General features: G+C 36.8%; 1 protein-coding gene across 6 annotated transcripts in view; it reads right to left on the reverse strand.

Annotated features, from left to right (window-relative positions):
* The window catches only part of NUP98 (nucleoporin 98 and 96 precursor), a 195109-nt gene that overhangs the window by 142778 nt on the left and 25969 nt on the right, over positions 1–26362 (reverse strand). For all 6 annotated transcript variants that reach the window (XM_077113751.1, XM_077113750.1, XM_077113749.1 and 3 more), the window contains exons 7-9: positions 24137–24317; positions 22368–22531; positions 4665–4799 (exon numbers count right to left, since the gene is read on the reverse strand). In XM_077113751.1, coding sequence (XP_076969866.1) covers positions 4665–4799; positions 22368–22531; positions 24137–24317 — 480 coding nt within the window. The remainder of the gene's footprint in view (positions 1–4664; positions 4800–22367; positions 22532–24136; positions 24318–26362) is intronic.

A 26362-nucleotide genomic window follows, 5' to 3' on the forward strand; every position in this document is an offset into this window, starting at 1 on the left:
CAAGAAGGGAATGTTCAATGAGGTAAAGGAAAAAATAACAAAGCAATCAAACATTTTTTATCTCATAACAGACATGTACCCAACAAGAAATCTGCCCGTAGGAGTGATGCAAATGTTCTAAAAATGATCATGGCAATGAATCCACAACTATGCAATGATACTGTGAGCCCCTAATTATATACTATGTATGGACTGCATATGTCTGAAGATTTCTCAATTTAAAAAAAAGGTGCCAGTCCTAACTCTTGGTGCCTTTAGGAAGTGACAAATAAAAGGACACCAGCATCAATTAGAAGTTTAATCATGGTTATGATTGAGATTATCTGTCCATATGTCTTTGATCAACACTTTGAACTGTTCGAGGGCAAGGATCCTGTCTGCATCATCTCTGTGTTCCCCCTCAGTCCTGAACACCACCCAGCACACAGAAGGTCTCAATAAATGCTTATGAAGCAAAGCTGAACTAGGCCTGTCCCTTCGTCTGAAAACCAGTGTTCAACTTGGGGATTCTGTGCAACTCTGACATCCTGTATTACTATGGAACTAATCATGTGACTATATCAATCTCCATTGCACAAAAAGAAAAATGTGCTATAATGTGACTGCTGCCATGATATTTTTTGAGTGTGCCTTTACCTACATGTGACAGGGCAGAATCAGTTGTGATTTCTCACTCTTTACCATGTTGGATGACACAGACACAAATTGTTTCATAAGCAACAGATTTTGGTACCACAGTAATAAACACTAATACAATTTCCCACATTACTCAGCATTCATCCATTAATGTATAATAAATGCTAATATTCTTGGCAAATTATTACGAAATATTTCTGAATCCTGTCACAAAGAGTCCTTTACTTCAGAGAATTTAAGAAGTGTTGGCTTGTGGCCTGCCCCTCTGAACCAACTCATCAGGTGAACTCGCTACCCACCCCCTATGTGAACACAACTTCAAGGGGGGTAAATCTCTCTGGTAACATGGAACATCACTTGAGGGATGAGCCTGGCCCTGGCATTGTGGGATCCAGAAAGCCTTCTTGACCACAAGGGTGAAAAGAAATGAAACAATATAAAGTTTCAGTGGCTAACAGATTTCAAATTAAGTCAAGAGGACATTTTGGAGGTTAATCTTATGCATTATATAGCTATTCCTTTATAGTTTATATGATAATTGTGAAAAATATATGAGGGAATATGCGACCTTACAGAGACAGAAATTTGAGTATGGGTTGCCAGAGGTGGGAGTAAGAATGGGGAGTCAATGCATAATGGGTGTAGAGACTATTTTAGTAATGAAAGGCGGTAAGGGCTCTCTACATGGGACATGACTCCAAGGGGTGTGGGCCTTCCTGGCAACATGGGACAGACATTCTAGAATGAACTGGGATTCAGCACAAAGGGATTGAGAAAACCTCTTGACCAAAAGGGAAAAGAGAGAAATGAGATAAAATAAAGAGTCAATGGCTGAGAGATTCCAGAGTTGAGAGATTATCCTGGAGGTTATTTTAATCCATTAAACAGATATCACTTTTTTAGTTAAGGTGTAACAGAGGCTGGAGGGAACTGCCTAAAACTGTAGAGCTGTGTTCCAGTAGCCATGTTTCTTGAAGATGATTGTATAATGATACAGCTTTCACAATGTGACTGTGTGATTGTGAAAACCTTGTGTCTAATGCTCCTTTTATCTACCTTGTCAACAGATGAGAGGAACATATGGAATAAAAATAAATAATAGGGGGAACAAATGTTAAAATAGATCAAGTTTGAAATGCTAGTGATCAATGAAAGGGATCACTAAGGGGTATGGCATGTAAAATTTTTTTTTGTTTGTTATATTTTTCTGTTGTCTTTTTATTTCTTCTTCTGAATTGATGCTAATGTTCTGGGAAATGATCATGATGATGAATATGCAACTATGTGATGATACTATGAATTGCTGAGTGCATGTGTTGGGAATGTTTGTGTTTCTTGTAATTTTTTTAATTGATAAAAAATTTTAAAAAATAAAAAATAAATAAATAAATAATGGGGGAACAAATGTTAAAATAAATTTAGTAGATTGAAATGCTAGTGATCAATGAAAGGGAGGGGTATGGACTATGTATGTATGAATTTTTTTTCTGAATTGATGCAAATATTCTAAGAAATGATCATGATGATGAATATACAAGTATGTGATTAAAAAAAGAATATTCATATTGTATGCTGATTGGTTTTATTAATAAAAATTTTTTTTAAAAAAAGGAAAAAAATGGTGGTGAGGGTATAAATACGACTAATCCCACTGAATGATATGCTTGGGAATAACTGAGATGGAAATTTATGTTGTATATATGTTCCCACCATGAAAAAAAAAAAAGAACAAGTAACTAAAGAAACAATGACAATTAAATGCAATATGTGATACTGGATGATATCTAATAAGAAAGGAGAAAAGGCCCAAAAGCACATTTGTAGGACATAATCGAAAACTGGAATATAGAATGTATATATCAATGTTACCTTAAGGACATAATGCTGAGTGAAATAAATCAGACACAAAAGGACAAATACTGTATGATTCTGGTACTATGACTCAAATAAAGCCACAGTGTCTTGGAGCAGCTAGAAAGAAGAATCTGGCAGGAGGGCAGGGGTGGTCCATGACAGACTTTGAGAACTGTTCTGTAGCTGCTTGTTGGAGTGTGTTTTGAAAATTGTTGCTTTCTTTTCCTTGTATATATATGTTATACTTTACAACAAAAAAAGGTTAAAAAAAACAAACAAACTATAGGCAGTTATAGTATTAGATAAAATAAATTCTTGAAATCAAAAATTTGAAAATATTTAGTAATATAGCTCACTACTATAGCAAAGTTGATAACTGTAATAACTTTTTACCTGATATTTTGAGAATGTAGTTTTGATAGTTAATCACATATGGTATTTAAGACACTGTTTAATATTTAGAATTCACGTAGCTCGAATAATATTTATAGATTTTTTCCTTCTTTGCTTTAATTTTAAATTGGTTTATAAAATATGTACAAATAGGCTTTATGATGATTACTTAGATATATATATTTTTACTATGCCTATGGATAAGCTAAGATATCCATTTTAGGTGGTTAAGATTTCCATGTTAATTGTAAAAATATTTGTATCTTCATATTTTCCTGAAATAAGGAAGATATTTAGTAACATAGGTTATTACCATAGCAATGTAGATATTTGTAAGAACTTTCTACTTGATATTTTGAGAACATTCACAGTTTTGACAGCCGATCAAATGGTATCTAAGTTAGTGTTTAATACCTAGAATTTAGAACTTTGCTCTCCGAATTTGTAGATTTTTTCCTTGTTACCTTAATTTTAAATTGGTTCACGAAACTCACTATACAAACACAGGCTTTACAATCGGTACTTTATTTAAATATGCCTATGGTTAAGCTAAGATATCCATTTTTGTTCTAAGTGTATTGCTTGTTTTCTTACATTAAAAAAAGTAAACACGGAAAAAAAAGAATGTATATATCAACGTTAAATTTCTTCAACTTGATAACTACACTTGAAGTGTAATAGAAGTGAATACTCTTGTTCTTAGGAAATGAACATGGCAGTACTAAGTGTTCAAGGAGCAGGGTGAACAACCTAAACCCAAGAGTTCAGAAAACAAACTGATAGAATTAAATGTGGCGAAATGTTAAAATATGTGTTTCTGGTATCTGGAGGAATAGGGGTATGCTGGAGTTCTGTGGGTGGGGTCTGCATTATTTTTGTAACTGTCCTGTAACTTTGAAAGTATTTCAAAATGAAAAGTTAAAAAACAGTAACAGTTTTCTGAACCATCACATAATTTTCTCAATTTCTCATCTCAATTATCTGCCCAAACTAAGTTCAGAAATATATGTCACTCTCCATGAAAAAAGGATCAGGTGTTTAAGGGATTTTGCTTTTCTCTCTTTTCAACTATCCACAATAGCAAATTCAAAGTTTCTAATAATACAGATGGACTGTTTCATACTGATTCTCATATACCTAGGTTTTTAAAAAGTACTAAGATTTACTATTGCAAACAGTGCATTCCTAAACAGAAATTTTTAACTTAAAAGAACTTAATTAGGAAAACAATTCAGGTTAGCCTACAGCAGCTTGAGAACCCCAACAATTCTACAAACTTCTTTTTTTTTTTTTTTGCATGGGCAGGGACTAGGAATAGAACCCGGGTCTCCAGCATGGCAGGCGAGAACTCTACCTGCTGACGCACCATGGCCTGCTCAATTCTACAACTTTTAAACACCAAAACATTTAATTCCCAAATATTATACCAATTTATGACCCACAACAGAGGGTGGATCTACATGTTAAAAATTATAACAGTTAAAGCGTCTCAATTTAGACTCAATAATTTAAACTCAACTTACTGGAGTTATATTTTCCTATCAGAAGTTAACTGCAAACAAACATTAAGGTGATGTTCGAAACAGCAAAAAATTCACAAATTGACAATAAACCTATCTTCCAGCTATCTAGTTATTTTATTTTTTATCAACTAGCTTTTAGTTGTTTTTAGTATCAAATCATTCAATATATCCAATATAAATAGTCAAATATTTCCTAGAAATTCCTTTATATTTACACATATCATTAAATTACAGTAAAAATTATTGTAAAAAACCTACCGAACCAACAGTACCAAATCCAGTACTCTGCCCAAAGAGACCAGTTCCTGTGCCAAATGCTGTCCCAGTGCTGGTGTTTGTGGCTGTCCCAAAAAGACTTCCAGGCTGTGAGGCTTGGGTTACTCCGAATAAACCCTGCAAAAGGTTAACCTAGATTAAAAGAGATCCTAAAACAGTTTTCTTAAAGTCTTAAACTAATAAAAATAGTTATCATGTTTTAAAAGCTATTATGTTAGATACTTTACACAGAGCAACTCTTTTCCTCACACCCACCTTGAAAAGGTAGGGATTTATCCCTAAAGTTCAGGGCAACTAGAAACCTTGGCCAACATGTTACAACTTTTGAATGGCAGGATCAGAAATGCATACCTACCACTACAAACAGTATGTCAAGGGCCAAGGTTGTAGACAATAAGACTTTACAGAAACTCTTATGCTGGGAAACAATGATGCAAAAATGAGGTGCTCGCCACCCTCCCCCTGTCTACGTGGGACGTGACTACCAGGAGTGTGGATCTTCCTGGCAGCGTGTGACAGAAATCCCAGAATGAGCTGAGATTCAGCATCAAGGGCTTGAGAAAAACTATAGAATGGGCTGAGACCCAGCATCAAGGGATTGAGAAAACCTCCTCCACCAAACGGGGGAAGAGTGAAATGAGACAAAGTGTCAATGGCTGAGAGATTCCAGAGTCGAGAGGTTATTCTGGAGGTTATTCTTATGCATTAAGTAGATATCACCTTGTTATCCAAGATGTAATGGAGAGGCTGGAGGGAACTGCTTGAAAATGTAGAGCTGTGTTCCAGTAGCCATGTTTCTTGATGATGACTGTATAATGATACAGCTTTCACAATGTGACTGTGTGATTGTGAAAACCTTGTGCCTGATGCTCCTTTTATCTACCTTGTCAACAGATGAGAGGAACATATGGAATAAAAATAAATAATAGGGGAACAAATGTTAAAACAGATTTAGCTTGAAATGCTAGTGATCAATGAAAGGGATCAGTAAAGGGTATGACCTGTAAAAATTTTTTTTTTCTGTTTGTTATATCTTTCTGTTGTCTTTTTATTTCTTTTTCTGAATTGATGCTAATGTTCTGGGAAATGATCATGATGACGAATATGCAACTATGTGATGATTTTGTGAATTGCTGAGTGTATGTGTTGGGAATGTTTGTTTCTTGTAATTTTTTTAATTAATAAAAAATTAAAAAAAAAGAAGACAGTGAAAAAAAAAATGAGGTGCTCTAAGAAATGTCAGGGTTGCCAACACTGAAAGCAAAATGATATGAAGGGTGCTTCATTTTCAAAACAACTGAGTTGAACTGAACTAAACAATCCTAAACTGGGAGCAAGACCCTGAATCAATTAGCTGAAAATAATCAAAGCAATCTGAGCAGAGGAAAGAGTATAATGTTATAAGCTGTATTAATTTGAAGTGAGAAAACTATACAAATCAAATGAGAAAAGTATGGACCATACATTGTTTAACAAGATAGTTAATCAATAGTTAATAAAAGTGAAATACTGTGCTAATAGACTACTGCTGAACCATAAAGTCCATCCAAAGTACAAAAGTAATGTTTCACAATATCATCACAGTTATGTATTCATCATGATCATTTTTAGAACATTTGCATCACTCCAGAAAAAGAAATAAAAAGAAAAAACCCATACATCCCAAAATCCTTATCGCTCCCTCTCAGTGATCACTAGTATTTCAATCTACCCAATTTTTTAACCCCTTATCCCCCAATAATATTTATTTGTTTGGTCTTTATTTTTTCACTCATCTGTCCATACCCTGCATAAAGTGAGCATCAGGTACAAGGTTTTCACAATCAGTCACACTGCAAATGCTATATAGTTATACAATCATCTTTAAAAAGCAAAGCTACTGGAATACAGTTCAACAGTTTCACTTACTTTCCTCTAGCTATACCAATACACCATAAACTAAATAGTGTTATCTATATAATCCATAAGGATAACCTTCAAGATAAACTCTCAACTCTGGAATCTCTCACCTACTGAAACTTTCTCTTATTCTTCTCTTTCCCCTTTTACGCAAGAAGGCTTTCTCAATCCCATGTTGGGATGGTACCAGTTCATCCCCAGGAGTCAGGTCCCATGTTGCCAGGGAGATTTATACCTGTGGGAGTCATGACCCATGTAGTGGGCAGTGAGTTCACCTGCAAAATTGGCTTAAGAGAGGCCACATCTGAGCAACAAGAGGTTCTCTTTAGGCATAAATCTTTAAGTAGGTTTAGTTTTTCCTTAGCAGGAATAAGTTTCACAGGGGTGAGCCTCGAGATAGAGGGTTCAGCCTACTGAACTGGTTGTCTCCACTGCATGCAAAAATATCAGGAATTCCCCAAATGGGGAAGTTTAATATTTCCTCTAGTGTCTCCTTTTTCCCCAGTCCCCCAGTTCCTACTGTTTTTAAAACTGCTTCATTGAGATAATTCATAAAACATAAAATTCACTTATTAAAACTGTATTATACATTTAGTTTGAAATGCTAGAGATCAATGAAAAGTGAGGGGTAAGGGGTATGGTACGGATAATATGTTTTTTTTCTGTTTTCGTTTTCTTTCTTTTTCTGTTGCCTTTTTATTTCTTTTTCTGATTTGATGCAAATGTTCTAAGACATGATGAATAAGCAACTAAGTGATGAAATTGTGAATTACTGATTATATATGTAGAACAGAATAATCACATGTTAATGTTTCAGTTCGTTTGTTGTTAAATTTATAAATACATAAATTAAAAAAAATGTATTATACATTGGAATTTCATATGTTCACAGAGTTATCCTAGAGCAGTTTCATTATTCCAAAAAGAAATCCTGTACCCATTAGCAGTCACTCACCATTCCTTTTCCCAGCCCCTAGAAACCACTAATCCACTTTCTGTCTCAATGGATTTGTCCATTTTGGACATTTTTTTATACATGAAGCATTTAACATGTGGTCTTTTCTAACTGGCTCCTTTTGCTCAGCATAATGTTCAAGGTTCATCCATGTTGTAGCATGTATCAGGATTTCCTTCCTTTTAATGAATAAATAATATTCTATCATATAGATAAATCACATTTGCTTTCCCATTCATCACTTGATAGACATTTGGGTTGACTTCTACTGGTTGGCTATTGGCTATTATTATAAATGATGCTGTTATGAACATTTGTGTACAAGTTTTTGTGTTTTCAATTCCCTTGGGTACACACTTAGAAATGAAATTGCTAGGTTATATAACTGTTTAATACATTCAAAAATTGCTTCAACATTTTATATTTCCACCAAACGCATTAGGGGAGTTCCAGTTTCTTCATATTCTCAGCCACACGTTATGACCTCAAATGATTTTATCCATCCTGCTGGGTGTGAAGTGTTATCTTATTGCAGTTTTGACCTGCATTATTGTAGTTCTGATATGCATATCCCTAATGACTAATGATGCTGAGCATCTTTTTATATGTTTATTGACCACTTTTGTATCTGCTTTGGAGAAATGTCTATTCGAAGCCTTTGTTCATTTTTAAATGGCTTCTCTGTCTTATTATTAGAGTTGTACAAGTTCTTTAATATAGTCTGGATTTTCAAATATAGTTTCACATTCTGTGGACTGTCTTCACTTTCTTAATGGTATCCTTTGACTGAAAAAAAGTCTGATGAAGTTCAATTTATAATTTCTTTTGCTACTTTTGGCATAATTTTTAAGAAACCACTGCTTAACCCAAAGTTTTTTTTTTTAGATATGAAAAAAAAGAAATTTAACTTTAGAATATTACATGAATATACAAAAAGGACAATATATATGATTGTTTCTTTTCAGTTATGTACATGTATGTAATATATAGTCAAATAAGAATGAAAATTTTAAAATGGTGAATCAGTTAAGAAACCTTGTTTCTCTTGCTGACTAAGCTCAGAAACAGTAGAAAGACAACCTTTGCTATGAAGAAAGAACCCTGGGGGGAGGGAATGTTTTTCACCATCAGGTTCTGCTGGTCTCTGACATGTGTGGATTAGCGCTCAATGGCTCTTTAGTACTAGCTTTGGCCTCATGTGCTCCAGTTTCCATGGTAATCCAAGCACTGGGGTATTATATACTGTATCTCCTCACTAGCCCCTTCATTGATTCTCCACTGTTGGAAAGATCTCAGCATTAGCTATCTAGAAAAGCCAGCTTTCTATACCAAGCTTTAGACTGGGTTAATGACCACTGGTTTAAAAAGTTTATGAATCTTGGGAACCCAAATTTTCTCCAAATTCGGGCAATTTTGCCAAATGCTAGGAGAGGAAGGCAGGTATGAGGCTGTATACCAGGGAAAGGACTTTTACTTAGTAAAGATCTCAGAATGGGAGCCACCAGCTTCAAGTGTCTTTGAAAGCCCTATACAAAGTAAGGAGAAAGGCGGTACAATGGTGGCGGGGCAGAATTCTTGCCTGCTATGCCAGAGACCCAAGTTCAATTGCCACAGCCTGCACATGCCAAAAAAAATAAAAAAAAAAAAAAGAAAGAAAAAGAAAAACAAAAGAAAATCTAAATAAGCAGAAAGAGTCTATAAAAGTATGTTTAAAGATGGCTTCCCTAGTTATAGGACGTGGGGCATACTCCCAATGGACCTCAAGTTCTTAGAAGGCAGTATTGTAAACCATATCCTGATACAGGCCCCCATGAGGGAAGCTGAACAGAAACATTCCTATTCAGAAGGAGGAAATTGTTCTCCTTTGACTTCCTGCAATTAACTAACTTCCTCAAAGAGCATCAGAACAGTCACCTCTGGAATACCCAGTAGTTGCTATGGCCAAAAGTTCTGCACTGACCCCTTTTCCCAAAGGTGTTCCCCTATTATACTTGACTGACTCTAGAAGGAATTAAGGGTAAAGATCTTCCCTTCCCAGTTGTGGAGGATCAATTAAGAATGGTTTTAGTACCTGCTCCTTCAATACGTTAGGGCACTTGGGTAAAATTAATATTTCCTAATCTTTCACTAGTGCAGTAGGGTTTTTCAAACTAGATTCATCGGTCTGAGGGCAAAAGTCTACCACTATAAAAAGATGAAGACTTCAGTGCCTACTACTTTTATGGATTCAACTAGTATAGTTCACCAACTCAAGGAGGTGGTCTGTATGCCTGTGTCTCTGTACTATATCATATTGATATTGTATCAAAACCCATTACAAATGGCCTCAGAAAAAAATGAATGTTTAAAAAGGAATTAAGAAGAGGCATTTTCAAAGAACTAGTTGCAACCTGAAAAATAAAAATAACACAAATAAGAGTTTTAGTCTTTAAGTTCACCATAAGATTCCACCAGAACAGAACAGTTTCAGATCACAAGGCAGAAGGTTATACTGTTTACTATAGAAGATGAATCACAATTCTATAATGAAAATGACCTATAATGCCTTTAAAGCAAGGAACAGAATATTCAATAAATAACTTCAGTAAAACACAAATACTCAAATACATGCATAAACTGTCCAAGGGGATCAGCTGTAACAAAGGATGTGCAGGTGATAAACTTCTCTCTCTCACTAGCCTAGTCCAAAGAATACTATCCCCGGTTACTGATTTCATTCACCCAGAGAGAATCTCCAAAATCTCAGCACTCCCCTCTAGAAGATCCACAACACCAACTCAATGAATGATATGGAGTTGTTAGTGCAAAAGGCATTTCTGTTTTCTCTACCTGATGCTAGGCCATGTTAAATAGCCATCAGACAAGTCCAGGATGAAGCACATTTAAATACAAAGGAAAAGGGGAACAAGATGGTGGCTTAGCAAAATGCACGTTTTAGTTGGTCCTCAAGAACAAATACTAAATAACCAGAAAAACAACAGAACACCTCCTGGGGCCACGTCAGTGACCGGACACACAGTGTAAACTAGCCTGGACCAGCTGGACTGGCTGAGCCTCCCCAGATCCGTGACTTCGCCAAACTGCAGCAGCCAGTGCCACTCCCCAACAGGCTGTTTCCCAGAGGGGAAAGGAAAGAGACTACCAGCAGCAGGAGCTAAGTTCAACTAAATGCCAACTGTGGAATTAATTAGCAAATTTTGACTATTAAAAATAGGCCCCCAGCTCAGGTGAACCTCATCAAAGTGGAGGTCGCTCATTTTTACCCCAGCGCCAAGGGGGCAGGGATAACCAAAAAAGAAAAAGAAAAGACAACAGATTTTTGTGGCTGTGTTTCTACAAAGGTTTGACTGCCTTTGGATACAGCAGCAGGGCTTCTCAGGCTGCAACTGCCCCAGGCATAGGCAGAAACAAGCTCATTCAAGGGATTGTCTGGAGGCTGGGCCTTCCGCAGGGGAGGGATGAAGCCCAACTCAGGTGGAATCCCACCCTTAAGGAAGTCCCACACCAGGGATTGGTAATTTGAAACCATTAAAACCAGCCTACAACCTTTTCTCTGTCTCCAACATGTCCCCTGCAGGGAGAGTCTGCCAAAGTTAAAGGTACCGCATCATCTTACGCAGGTGGAATTGGCAGGCAAACAAGCACCACATACTGGGCAGGATAAGAAAAACAGAGCGCAGAGACTTCACAGGAAAGTTTTTCAACCTGCTGGGTATCATCCTCAGGGAAAACTTATGCAGGGGACTCTTTCCTCCTGATAGGAGGTCAGTTTGGTCTGGGAAAATCCAGCTGGAGTCTATAATATCCACGTAGACCCTCCTACGGGTGAGGGGGAAAAGGCACCATACAAGCAGGGCAAGAAACAAAGAAAAAAGAACTGAAAAAATCTCCTCTGTTAAACAAAACCTAAGAAAGAGGTCCAGAAAAAGCTGAACTGAATGTCAAAGAACAGACAGAAAACAAATTCATCCAGAGAGAAAACCCTAGGTAAAAGAAGTGACAGCAATCTCCAGAATAACCTAATTAAGGTATTAAATGTCTAGACATCAGCAAAAAATAACAAATCACACCAGGAAAATCAAAGATATGGCCCAGTCAAAGGAACAAACCAACAATTCAAATGAGATCAGGAGCTGAAACAATTAATTCAGAATAGACAAACAGACATGGAAAACTTCATCAAAAACCAAATCAATGAATTGAGGGAGGATATAGAGAAGGCAAGGAATGAACAAAAAGAAGAAATCGAAAATCTGAAAAAACAAATCACAGAACTTATGGGAATGAAAGGCACAGTAAAAGAGATGAAAAAAACAATGTAAACCTACAATGGTAGATTTTGAGAGGCAGGAGATAGGATTAGTGAACTGGAGGACAGAACATCTGAAATCCAACAAGAAACAGAAAATATAGGGGAAAAAAATGAAAAATATGAGCAGGACTCAAGGAACTGAATGACAATATGAAGCGCACGAATATACGTGTTGTGGGTATCCCAGAAGGCGAAGAGAAGGGAAAAGGAGGAGAAAAACTAATGGAGGAAATTACCACTGAAAATTTCCCAACTCTTATGAAAGACCGAAAATTGCAGATCCAAGAAGTGCAGTGTACCCCAAAGAGAATAGATCCAAACAGACGTACTCCAAGACACTTACTAATCAGAATGTCAGAGGTCAAAGAGAAAGAGAGAATCTTGAAAGCAGCAAGAGAAAAGCAATCCATCACATACAAGGGAAGCCTAATAAGACTCTGCATAGATTTCTCAGCAGAAACCATGGAGGCGAGAAGACAGTGGGATGATATATTTAAATTACTAAGAGAGAAAAACTGCGAACCAAGAATTCTATATCCACCAAAATTGTCCTTGAAAAATGAGGGAAAAATTAAAACATTTTCAATGTTTTATTTTCAATTTGTGACCGAGAGAAGAGCTGCGCAAGAGATGCTAAAGGAAGCACTAGAGACAGTTAAAACAAGACAGAAGAGAGAGGTGTGGAGATGAGTGTAGAAAGGAAGACTATGAGTAAAGGTAAAAAGAAGGAAAATTAGATATGACATATAAAATCCAAAAGGCAGGGTGGGCCACGGTGGCTCAGCAGGCAAGAATGCTTGCCTGCCATGCCAGAGGACCCGGATTCGATTCCTGGTGCCTGCCCATGTTAAAAAAAAAAAAAAGAAAGAAAAAAAATTCCAAAAGGCAAAATGGTAGAAGAAAGTACTATCTGTACAGTAATAACACTAAATATCAATATATTAAACTCTCCAATCAAAATACATAGACTGGCAGAATGGATTAAAAAACAGGACCCATCTATATGCTGTCTACAGGAAATACATCTTAGACCTAAAGATAAACATAGTTTGAAAGTGAAAGATTGGGAAAAGATATTTCATGCGAATAACAATCAGAAAAGAGCAAGAGTAGATATTCAACAAATTAGACTTCAAATGTAAAACAGTTAAAAGAGACAAAAAAGGATACTATGTACTAATAAAGGGAACAATTCAGCACAAAGACGTAACAATCAATTAATATTTATGCTCCAAAACACATGTGGAGAAAAACTGAAAACACTGAAAAGAGAAATAGACACATCAACCATAATAGTTGAGACTTCAATTCCCCACTCTTTTTTTTTTTTTTTTTTTTTTCTCTTTTTTAAAGGAAAGACAGAGAGAAGGAAGGAAGGATAGAAGGAAGGAAGGAAGGAAGAAAGGGAAACATCTTTAAACATTTTCTTGTTTTATTGTATTCTGTTTCTCCGTTTTTGTTACATGGGCTGGGGCCGGGAATCGAACCGAGGTCCTCCGGCATAGCAGGCAAGCACTTTGCCCGCTGAGCCACCGCGGCCCGCCCCTCAATTCCCCACTCTTATCAATGGACAGAACATCTAGACAGCAGATCAATAAAGAAACAGAGAATTTGAATAATACAGTAAATGAGGAACACTTAACAGACATTTACAGAACAAGCAAAAGGAAAGAAAGAACAAAGATTACAGCAGAAAAAAAATGAAACTGAGAACATGAAAACAATTGAGACATTCAATAAAACCAGAAGCTGGTTCTATGAGAAAATCAATAAGATTGATGGATGCTTAGCAAGATTGACAAAAAGAAGAAGAGAGAGGATGCAAATAAATAAGATCAGAAATGGAAGAGGAGACATAACCACTGACCCCACAGAAATACAGGAAGTAATGACAGGATACTATGAACGACTTTATGCTAATACATACGACAATGAAGATGAAATGGACAACTTTCTAGAAAGGCATGAACAACCAACTTTAACTTGCGTAGAAATAGACGACCTCAAGAAACCAACCACAAGTAAAGAAATTGAATCAGTCATTAATAAGCTCCCCCAAAAGAAAAGTCTAGGACCAGATAGCGTCACATGTGAATTCTACCAAACATTCCAGAAAGAATTAGTACCAATCCTGCGCAAACGCTTCCAAAAAATTGGAGAGAAGGGAAAGCTACCTAATTCATTCTACGAAGCCAACATCACCCTCATGCCAAAGCCAGAAAAAGATATTACAAAAAAAGAAAACTACAGAAAACTCTCTCTAATGAATACAGATGTGAAAATCCTCAACAAAATTCTAGCAAATCAAATCCAGCAACACATTAAAAGAATTATACATCATGGAAGGATTCATCCCAGGTATGCAAGGATGGTTCAATATAAGAAAATCAATTGACATAATATACCATATCAACAAATGAAAGCAGAAAAACCACATGATCATCTCCACTGGATGCTGAATTGCATCTAGCCAGAGCAATTAGACAAGAAAAAGAAATACAAGGCATCAAAATTGGAAAGGAAGAAGTAAAACTCTGTTGCAGATGATATGAAACTATATGAAGAAAACCCTGAAAAATCCACAGCAAAAGTACTTCAGCTAATAAATGAGTACATCAAAGTGGCAAGTTTCAAGATCAACACTCAAAAGTCTGTAGTGTTGCTATACACTAGTAATGAACAATCTGAGGTGGAAATCAAGAAACAAATTCCATTTACAATTGCAACCAAAAGAATAAAATATTTAAGAATAGACTTCCGGATCAAGATGGCAGCTTTACAATGTGTGCATTTTAGTTCGTCCTCCAAACAACTACTAAATAACCAGAAAAAGTATACAGAACAGCTTCTGGGGCCACGTGAGTGACCAGACACACAGCGTACCCCAGTCTGGACCAGTCTGGACCAGCTGCGAGCCCCCACAGAACCGTGAGTTCCCAAAGCTGTGGTGGCCGGTGCCCCTCCCCCACAGGCTGCTTTCCAGAGGGGAAAGGAAAAAACTTTTCCAGCAGCAGGGACTGAGCACAATTAAACACCAATTGTGGAATTAATTAACAAATTTTGACTACTAAAAATAGGCCCCCAGCTTAGGTGAAACTGGTCAAAGCGGAGCTTGCTCATTTTTGCCCCAGTGCCAAGGGGGCAGGGCTGACGGAAAAAGGGGAAAAAAAAGAAGGAAACAGACGTTTTTGTGGCGGTGTTTCTACAAAGGCTTGATTGACTTTGGATATAGAGGCAGGACTTCTCAGGCTGCAACTGTCCCAGGCATAGGCAGAAGTGAGCTCTTTAAGGGACTTGTCTGCAGCCTGTGCCTTCCCAGGGGAGGGGTGAAGCCCAACCCAGGTAGAATCCCTCCTTTAAGGAATTCGGACTCCAGGTCTTGGTAATTTGAAGCCATTAAAACCAGCCTACAACTTCTCCTCTGACTCTACCACGCCCCCAGCAGGGAGAGTCCGCCAAAGTTAAAGGTACCACATCATCTTATGCTGGTGGAACCTGCAGGCAGACAAGTACCACATATGAGCAGGATAAGAAAAACAGAGTCCAGAGACTTCACAGGAAAGTTTTTCAACCTGCTGGGTCTAACCCTCAGGGAAAACACCCTCTTTCCTTCTGATAGAAGGTCAGTTTGGTCTGGGAAAATCCGGCCAGAGTTTATAATATCTAAGCACACTCTCCTAAGGGGGGGGGGGGCGCGGCGGGAAGCATCATACAAGCAGGGCAAGAAACAAGAAAACAAGAACTGAAAAATTCTCCTCTGTCAAACAAAACCTAAGCTAGAGGCCCAGATAAAGCTGAACTGAATGCCAAAGAACAGGTAGACAACAAATTCATCCAGCAAGAAAACCCTAGGTAAAAGAAGTGAAAGCAATCTTCATAATAAGCTAATTAAGGTAATTAAATGCCTAGACGCCAGTAAAAAATAACAAAGCACACTAGGAAAACTGAAGATATGACCCAGTCAAAGGAACAAACCAACAATTTAAATGACATACAGGGGCTGAAACCATTAATTCAGAATATATGAATAGACATGGAAAAACCTCATCAAAATCCAAATCAATGAATTGAGGGAGGATATAAAGATGGCAAGGAATGAACAAAAAGAAGAAATTGAAACTTTGAAAAAACAAATAACAGAACTTATGGGAATGAAAGGCAAGGGAGAAGAGATGAAAAAAACAATGGAAACCTACAATGGCAGATTCCGAGAGACAGAACATAGGATTAGTGAACTGGAGGACAGAACATCTGAAACCTTGCAAGAAAAAGAAAATATAGGGGGAAAAAAACGGGAAAACATGAGCAGGGACTCATGGAATTGAAAGACAATATGAAGCACACGAATATACGTGTTGTGGGTATCCCAGAAGAAGAGAAGGGAAAAGGAGGAGAAAAACTAATGGAGGAAATTATCGCTGAAAATTTCCCAACTCTTATGAAAGACTTAAAATTACAGATCCAAGAAGTGCAGCGTACCCCAAAGAGAATAGATCCAAATAGACATACACCAAGACATTTACTAATCAGAATGTCAGAGGTCAAAGAAAAAGAGAGAATCTTGAAAGCAGCAAGAGAAAAGCAATCCATCACATACACGGGAAGCCCAATAAGATGATGCGCAGATCACTCAGCAGAAACCATGGAGGCAAGAAGACAGTGGGATGATATATTTAAATTATTAAAAGAGAAAAACTGCCAACCAAGAATTCTTTATCCAGCAAAATTGTCCTTCAAAAATGAGGGAGAAATTAAAACATTTTCAGGCAAAAAATCACTGAGAGAATTTGTGACTGAGAGACCAGCTCTGCAAGAAATACTAAAGGGAGCACTAGAGACAGATACGAAGACAGAAGAGAGAGGTGTGGAGAAGAGTGTAGAAAGGACGACTATGAGTAAAGGTAAAAAGAAGGAAAATTAGATATGACATATAAAATCCAGAAGGCAAAATAGTAGAAGAAAGTACTACCCATGCAGTAATAACACTGAATGTTAATGGATTAAACTCTCCAATCAAAAGACATAGTCTGGCAGAATGGATTAAAAAACAGGACCCATCCATATGCTGTCTCTACTCAAAGGACATGAAGGCAAGGACACAAATGGACATTTACACACCAATGTTTATAGCAGCATTATTTACAATTACCAAGAGATGGAAGCAGCCAAAATGTCCATCAACAGATGGTTGGCTCAACAAACTGTAGCATTTACATAAGATGGAATATTATCCAGCTGTAAGACAGAATAAAGTTATGAAGTATGTAACAACATGAATGGACCTTAAGGACATTATGCTGAGTGTGATTAGCCAGAAACAAAAGGACAAATACTGTATGGTCTCACTGATATGAACTGACATTAGTGAAAATATTTAGGAATAAATTTAACTAAAGAGACAAAAGAACTATACAAAGAAAACTGCAAGAAATTGTTAAAGGAAATCACAAAGGCCCTAAATAGATGGAAGGGCATACCATGTTCAAGGATTGGAAGACTATAAATATACTTAAGATGTCAATTCTACCTAAATCCATTTACAGATTCAATGCAATACCAATCAAAATCCCAACAACTTATTTTTCAGAAACAGAGAAACCAATAAGAAAATCTATCTGAAAGGGCAGGGTGCCTCGAATAGCTACAAATATCCTGAGGAAAAAAATGAAGTTGGAGGTCTCATGCTGCTTAACCTTAAGGCATATTAAGAAGCTATAATGGTCAAAACAGCATGGTACTGGCATATAGATAGATATATTGACCAATGGAATCAAATAAGTGTTCAGATATAGACCCTCTCATCTACGGACAATTCATCTTTGATAAGGCAGTCAAGCCAACTCACATGGGACAGAACAATCTCTTCAATAAATGATGCCTAGAGAACTGGATATTTATATGCAAAAGAATGAAAGAGTACCCACATCTCACACCCTATACAAAAGTTAACTCAAAATGGATCAAAGACCTCAACATTAGCTTTAAGACCATAAAACATTTAGAAGAAAATGTAGGGAAATATCTTATAAATCTTATACCTGGAGGCAGTTTTATAGACCTTACACCCAAAGCAATAGCACTGAAGAAAGAAAGAAAGAAATGGGAACTCCTCAAAATTAAAAACTTTTGTGGATCAAAGAACTTCATCAAGAAAGCCTACACAATGGGAGACAATATTTCGAAACGACATAGCAGTTAAAGGTCTACTATCCAGAATTTATAAAGAGATGTTTCAACTCAACAATAAAAAGACAGCCAATCCAATTACAGAATGGGAAGAAGACTTGAACAGATACTTCTCAGAAGAGGAAATACAAATGACAAAAAGGCACATGAAGAGATGTTCAACTTTCCTGGCCATTAGAGACATGCAAATCAAAACCACAATGAGATATCATCTCACACCCACCAGAACGGCCATTATCAACAAAACAGAAAATGACAAGGGCTGGAGAGGATGTGGAGAAAGAGGCACACTAATCCACTGTTGGTGGGAATGTCAAATGGTGCAACTGCTGTGGATGGCAGTTTGGCGGTTCCTCAAAAAGCTAAATATAGAATAGACATATGACCCGGCAATACCATTGCTAGGTATCTATCTACTCAAAGGACATAAGGGCAACGACACAGACAGACATTTACACATCAATGTTTATAGCATCATTATTTACAATTGCAAAGAGATGGAAACAGCCAAAATGTCCATCAACAGATGGGTGGCTAAACAAACTGTGGCATACACATACGATGGAATATCATGCAGCTGTAAGACAGAATAAAGTTATGAAGTACGCAACAACATGGATGGACCCTGAGGACATTATGCTGAGTGAGATTAGCCAGAAACAAAAGGACAAACACTGTATGGTCTCACTAATATGAACTGACATTAGTGAATAAACTTGGAATATTACGTTGGTAACACAGACCATCAGGAGATAGAAACAGGGTAAGATATTGGGTAATTGCAGCTGAAGGGATACAGATTGTGCAACAGGACTGAATATAAAAACTCAGAAATGGATAGCACAATACTACCTACCTGTAATACAATTATGTTAAAACACTGAATGAAGTTGAATGTGAGCATGATAGAAGGAGGAGGGTTGGGGGCATAAATGAAATCAGAAAGAAAGATAGACAATAAAGACTGAGAAGGTATAAATTAAGAATGCCTAGAGTGTATAATAATAGACTAAATGTACAAATTTTAAAAACGTTTTTGTATGAGGAAGAACAAAGGAATGTCAACTGCAGAGTGCTGAAAATAGCTGGTAATTAATATTTAAAAATTTTACCTTATGTGTGAGATCAAAGTAAAAAATATTTATTTGGTACAAAATTTATATTTTGACTAGTGCATTTCCTAATATAACTTATGTAGATAGGTTGACTAAACACCATAAGTACTTGGAATCTTGAGTAGGACATGAGATTTTGTTGGTTTGTCCAGAGTGATGCCCCAATGAATCACAGAGTGATTCGGTCAGTGAGTGGAAAAGTATTTGCAAAGCCCCCTTCGGGGATTGGTGACAATGGGGAGAAATTCAACTTCCCCAAGTTGAATTCTTGATATTCTCACAAGCAGTGTGGACAACCAAAGCTATAGGCTAGGCCCCCAGTCTTGGGGTTTGTTCATATGAAACTTAACCCTACAAAGGAGAGGTCAAGTCTACTTAAAATTTAGGCCTAAGAGTCACCCCGAAGAGAGCCTCTTTAGTTGCTCAGATGTGGCCTCTCTCTCCAGCCAACACAACAAGCAAACTTACCATTCTCCCCCGTCTATGTGGGACATGACTCTCAGGGGTGTGAATCTTTCTGGCATCGTGGGACAGAAATCCTAGAATGAGCTGAGACTCAGCATCAAGGGATTTAAAAAACCCTAGAATGAGCTGAGACTCAGCATGAAAGAATTGAGAAAACCTTCTCCACCAAAAGGGGGAAGAGGGAAATGAGACAAAGTGTCAATGGCTGAGAGATTCCAGAGTGGAGAGGTTATCCTGGAGGTTACTCTTATGCATCAAGTAGATATCATCTTGTTATTCAAGATGTAATGGAGAGGCTGGAAGGAACTGCCTGAAAATGTACAGCGGTGTTCCAGTAGCCATGTTTCTTGAGGATGATTGAATAATGATATAGCTTTCACAATGTGACTGTGTGATTGTGAAAACCTTGTGTCTGATGCCCCTTTTATCTACCTTATCAACAGATGAGTAGAATATATGGAACAAAATAAATAATAGAGGAAACAAATGTTAAAATAAATTTGTTTGAAATGTTAGTGATCAATGAAAGCAAGGGGTAAGGGGTATGGTATGTATAATCTTTTTTTCTCTGTTTTCGTTTTATTTCTTTTTGTTTTCTTTTTATTTCTTTTTCTGAATGGATGCAAATGTTCCAAGAAATGATGAATATACAACTAAGTGATGATATTGTGAATTACTGATTATATATATAGAACAGAATGATCATGTTAATGTTTTTGTTTTTTTAAGTTTTTTTAAATTAATAAATTAAAAAATGAATAAAAAATTTTAAAAATACATAAAATAAATACTAAGGAAAGCAAGTTCCAAATTAAGGCAGGACACCTTCAGTCTGTTGATACCAATAGTTAACCCAAAGTTGTGAAGATTTATTCCTATGCTTCCTTCTAAGACTCTTTAGAGTTTTAGTTCTTACATTTACATCTTTGATTCATTTTGAGTTAATTTTTGGAGATCAGGAAAGGGTCCAATTTCATTTTTTTTTTCCAAGTGGATATCCAGGTGTCCCAGCATCATTTGTTTAATGGTTTGAATATCCTAGCCAAAAATTAATTGACCATGAATGTAAGGGTTCATTTCTAAAGTCTTAATTCAGGTTTGTTCCACTGATCTAAATGTGTCTGCTTATGCTACAGTACTACCCTGTCTTGACTACTATTACTTTGTTGTAAGTTTTTAAATTGTTAAGCGTGAGCACATCAGGTTTGTTCTTTTCTGAGACTGTTTTGGCTATTTTGGATCTCTTGACTTTCTGTATGAATTTTAGGATCACGTGTCAAAGTTTCTGCAAAGAAGCCATCTGGGATTCTGATAGGAACTGTATTGAATCTGGAGACAATTTGGGGAGTACTGTCATCTTAATAATATTAAGTTTTCTGATTGATAAGCAGTAGTCTTTCCATTTATAAAGCCTCCTAAATATTTTAACATGCTTGCTACTATCGGCATACAGGTTTGTACTTCTTTGCCAAATTCCTACATACTTTATATTGATGTTCTTAAAAAATGAAATTCTTTTCTTAATTTCATTTTCAATTGTTCATTGCTAGTGTATAGAAATACAATTGACTGTATATTGATCTTTTATCCCTATAATAATAGTTCAGTGGATTCCTAAGGATTTTTTACATACAAGATCATGTCATCTGTGTGGGCAGAAATAATTTTACTTCTATTTTTCCAAAATTGATGCCTTTTATTTCTTTAGCTTATCTAATTGCCCAGGCTATAACCTCCAGTACAAAGTTGAACAAATGCAGCAGGAGTGAACATTCCTATCTTGTTCCTCATCTTAAAGGTAAAGTCCTATTATGCTTTCACCATTAACTATGTTAATGTGGGTATTTCATAAACGTTCATTATCAGGTTGCCAAACTCCCCTTCCAGTACTAGTTTCTTGCATGTTTTTAATTAAGAAAGGGTGTTAGATTTTGTCAAATGGTTTCTTTTTAGCTACTGATTTGATCACATGGTTTGTCCATCCTTTACTTATTACTATTGTGCATTATATTAATTTTTTAATACTGGACCAATTTTGCATTCTTAGGATAAGCTCTGCATGTCACTAAATTCAGTTTGCTAGTACTCTGTCAAGGATTTTTGGGTCTAGCTGTACTTGTTTTTAGCCAGGCAAAGTATCTCTAATTTAAAGACTAGGTAAATTCCAAGAATTCAAAACATAATCACACCTTTAATCAACCTATACACTTCCCTAAAAGGACTCCCAGAAACAAACTGGTAGTGATTGCAGTACTGTCCTTTGCTTTCTGCATAGAGTAGCAGCAATAATCCAAAATGGTTCTGAATTTTAGGTCTTCTTTTTTTAAAGAATTAGACTTCTTTGCTTGCCTCCACTTGAGGATTTTCCGCAACAAGCTGAAAGGACATTCTGAAATATAGCTAGTAATTGATAAACAATTTCTCACAAACCTTATGGAATGGCTGGAGTCAATGTCTTAATGTCAACTTCAGCTTGACCAATTCTAACCCACTAAACAACTTTCACTTAGTCATGAGAAGACATACTCAGTAAGGTAAGTGACTTGCTCAACAGCCTTCCAGCATTAGTAAAGAATAGAGCCCGGACTGAAATCCAGGTCTTAATTATGCAAAGATTTTGCTCTCTTCACTCTGTTATATGCCCTCAACCCTTAAGAATTACACAGTAGAACTTGCTGGTTTCACCTGATTAGAAGGCTTATTGCTTAGTCCTACAAGTAAAACCTGCGGTTAATGAAAAGGGGTTTCCTTACTATGGCGTTAGTGCTTGGCTGTCCTACTGTGCTGGTATTACCAAAAGAAAAGGCAGAGTTCTGGGTGGTTGTAGCCTGGCCAAATGGTTTGCTGAAGAGGCTGGTGGTCTGCTGATTCTGTTGGCCAAAGAGACCACCTGCATTTGTTCCAAATCCCGTCGTACCTTTCAAAAAACAAGGAAAAGGAAAAATAAATGGAGAAAACAAAATCCCAAACCTCACATCATCCAGTTAACTGGAACAATCTTTGTTATATACTACATATATCTAAGTCACTCTACATTTGTTACTCAAACTGCTAGTACCCATTTCATTTCTCTTCTTTTTTTCACCTAACTCCAGATTTGGTCCAGATTTCAATTCCTTCTCAGTTTCCTGACCCCAAAAACCCTGGCTAGGCTAAAGTGATCCTTCATGAATCTGCAACTTTTTTCCTATTTTACAAGAGAATACACTACACTAAAAATCTGTGGGGGTGGTATTGTTATCCTGTTAGACTAAGTTTTCTTGAGATTAGAGATTTTCTCCTTAGATCCATATACACAGCATAGGGTCTGTTATAGAGTACACACTAATGAATATTTGCTAAGGTAAATCACAGAACACCAGAACTGAAAACAATGTCAAATATCACTTACATATGTATTTATTTGTGCATATGTACGTGTGAATAAATCTCTCTAGAAGGCTAGGGAATAAGTATCTTTTGGTTGTCTTTACAGAGGCAAACTGGTAAGTGGGATACAAGGAAAGAGACCTGTGCTTATAAAATGATTTGTATTTCATGGAATTTCTATCATATATGTATTAATTTTTCAAAACTAAGTATTCTTTTCGAAGTAATTTAGTCATCATCCTAGAATTCTCTTTCAAATCCGACATTTAATAAACCTGTTTGCAAATATCATCAGTTCTGTGTTCAAAATGGGTACAGAATCTGATCTTTCACTCATAATCATGACTCACCTTTCAAAACCCTCTAACTGCTTCCCAATGCCCTTTAATAAAAGTCCTGATACTGGCCCACAAAGTCCTATATAATCTGGTCTCAATCTCTCATAAATACTTCTTCCTATTGTCCTTTCCTCCTTGGTAAAAATTCAGAGATTTCAGACTTAAGGTTTCTTCTAACTGGAGTGTTTTCTCCCGAGAAACCTGAAAAGCTTGCTCCATCTCCTTCTTCACACAAGCCACTGCTCAAACATCATCTTCTCAGTGATGCCTTCTTCAATTGTTTTCACTCATAACTGCCTTTCTCTAACTACCACATACATACCAGATACTCTACGTTTCCCACCAACACTTATTATATTTCTCCATAGCACTTACCACAAAATGACAATTATATTTTACTTTTGTTATTTCTCTGCCCTTAACTAGCATGAAACTCCATGAAACAATTATAGTCTGTTTTATTCATTGTTGTATATCCAGCATCTAGAACAGTCCCTGGCATGTGGAAGGCATTTAATAAGTTTGTTAAAGAACATAGCCATTGCTTGAATCCCTGTTACTACATACAAGTAAATGGTTGTATAGTTCCTGTTTGAACAACTATATGACACACAAGCATGTCAGGGAAGCCAATCCCATTTTAGGAAAGATCATAAAATGATACACTTTTACAACATAGTCTTCTTATGGTTAAGTCTGAAAACATTCTGAAAGCACTGAGGAGAATAGAAATCCACACTGCAAATTGGGTACACATTAGCAAACTCTCAGCTTAAATAAAATCAATATGATCCAAAATGATGCCAAGTGCTTACTAGTTCCAAAGGCAGTTTTGTTCTGACCATATGCAAAGCCTGAATTTGTGGTGGAAGAGCTAAAGAGTCCTGTAGCACTGCAGGTGGCTGGAGAAGAGCCAAATAAACCAGTCGTGGTACCTGCTCCCACTTGGTTTTGAGGGCCTTTTCGGTTAGCCTGATAATCCTCTAAACGAAGTTCCTGCAAGGGAGGGGAAACACATTTCCAATCTTTATACACAATTTAAAAAATACATTTAATAAAAAAGATTAAATAATTGAGTTTTCAGATTATCACATAGGAACCCTGACAAAAAAGAGATCTATTGAGTGATATTAACTTGAGCATTACTGGGGAAAAACATTTTCAACAGTTATAGTGGATATTACCAGCAATTAACACTACAAATGTAAGTAGGTTCTTTATACAAAGAGTATATAATTTGGGGGTATAGGAGGAAAACTGCTATGGCATGCTATGGGCTACGTTTAACAGGAAAACATCAATAGTACCACAGCAAAAATAATGAGGGGAGGGACAGGAGTTAAGGGGAGGCTTGGATTTTCTATTTGGTAAGGGTGCATTTATTGGTTATCTTTCTCTTGGGAACAATGAAATTACCTAAGATTGAGAGTGTTGATGGACTGTTGACTTTGGATATCAATCGTGATGCCCAATGGTTGGAGGTGGCTAAGGATGCACTGATTGAAAAGTAGAATGGTGAACAATGCTGTATACATATAATTGAACATTGTATTGCTACAAAAAGGAATGTAGTTGTGAGGTACGCAATGATGTAAATGAACCTGTGGGACATTTAGTGAGGCAAAATTAGCCAGAAACAAAAGAGTAAATATTGTATGGTCTCATTTAAAAATTACTTATAAGAAAATTGGGGCCTAGATTGCAAGCTCTTATAGTAGTCACATTTAGTCCAGATTAGTAATTGTTATTTTTGGATTTTGAGAGGCTGGGTTATAAATGTATAACCTGGTATCCAGAGATAAGAACAAAGCTGATCATATCAGAATTAAGGTAACTGAGAATACAGAGGTAAGGAAGACCTTGTCTGTATTTTAGAACTTTACCTGCTCTATGAGACCAAAGGAAGAAAGGTTTATTTTATGCAGAACCTAAATTTTCTGTAGCACATAATCTAACTCAACCTGCCTGGATAGATCATTTAAACAACTTCAACATAGGAAGCCCGGAATGAGAATAAGAGGTTTTAATCCTGTGTATCTTAATGTAATGCTTGGATACATCTCAGAGTATATTAAGCAGATAATCAAAAAGTATTGGCAAAGTCCCTTGAGGGATGGGAGGAAAAATGTATAGAATTATTAAACTTTACCACCATGGAAACTGGTGGTAAACAGGCCAAGCCCTTGATCTTGTGAAGCTCTTGTGAAGCTTATATAGACAGCAAAGAAGCTGTAGGTATGCTTAAGAGTCATCTCCAGAGGACCTATTTGTTGCTCAAATGTGGCCCCTCTCTCTCTAAGCTCAATTCTGGGAGTTTAGAATCATAGCCCTTCCACCATGTGGGACATGACATCCAGGGATGAAAGTCTCCCTGGTGGTGTGGGAGAGGACTCCAAGGGATGAGCCTGGTCTTGGAACCATGAGATCAACAATGTCATCCTGAACAAAAAGGAGAAAAGAAGTTTAACAAATAAGGTATCAGCGGTTGAGAGAGTTCAAATAGAGTCAAGAGGTTACTCTGGAGGTCACTCTTATGCAAGCTTCAGTTAAACATTGCTACCTATCATAACCTGCCAATCCCCAACCAAAGACATTCCTGCCAACCTTAAAGAACACCTAGGGCATTATAAAAGATTTTACACAGAGGTTCCGTGCACTTGGGGTTGTTTTCAGAGGCCTAAAACCTCCAGATGAGTCCCTGGGCAAGAAAAGTCCTGAAATGCAGAGGGATCAGCCTCTTCAGAATATCATCAACTAGTTCCACCCTCCTATTATTGACAGCTCCTTCCAACATGAAAAAGTCAGAATGGGCATAGCTCAAACACCCCTAAAGAGTGGGAGAAAGGTAATGGTGGAGTTATACAGAGAAGCTAGGGTTTCAACAAAGGAGTACGATTGCTGAATCATTATACTGATATTTCTTCTGGTCTCCAGTGTCCTAGAGCAGCTAGTAGTAAAAAACTAAAAATCTCAAATTTTGGCCCATGCCAAACTCTGAAATCTGTTCTACAACTAACTGCTGCAGTGTGCTTTCAAATTTA

This window comes from Tamandua tetradactyla, chromosome 8 (genome assembly GCF_023851605.1).
Source record: "Tamandua tetradactyla isolate mTamTet1 chromosome 8, mTamTet1.pri, whole genome shotgun sequence".
NCBI lineage: Eukaryota > Metazoa > Chordata > Mammalia > Pilosa > Myrmecophagidae > Tamandua > Tamandua tetradactyla.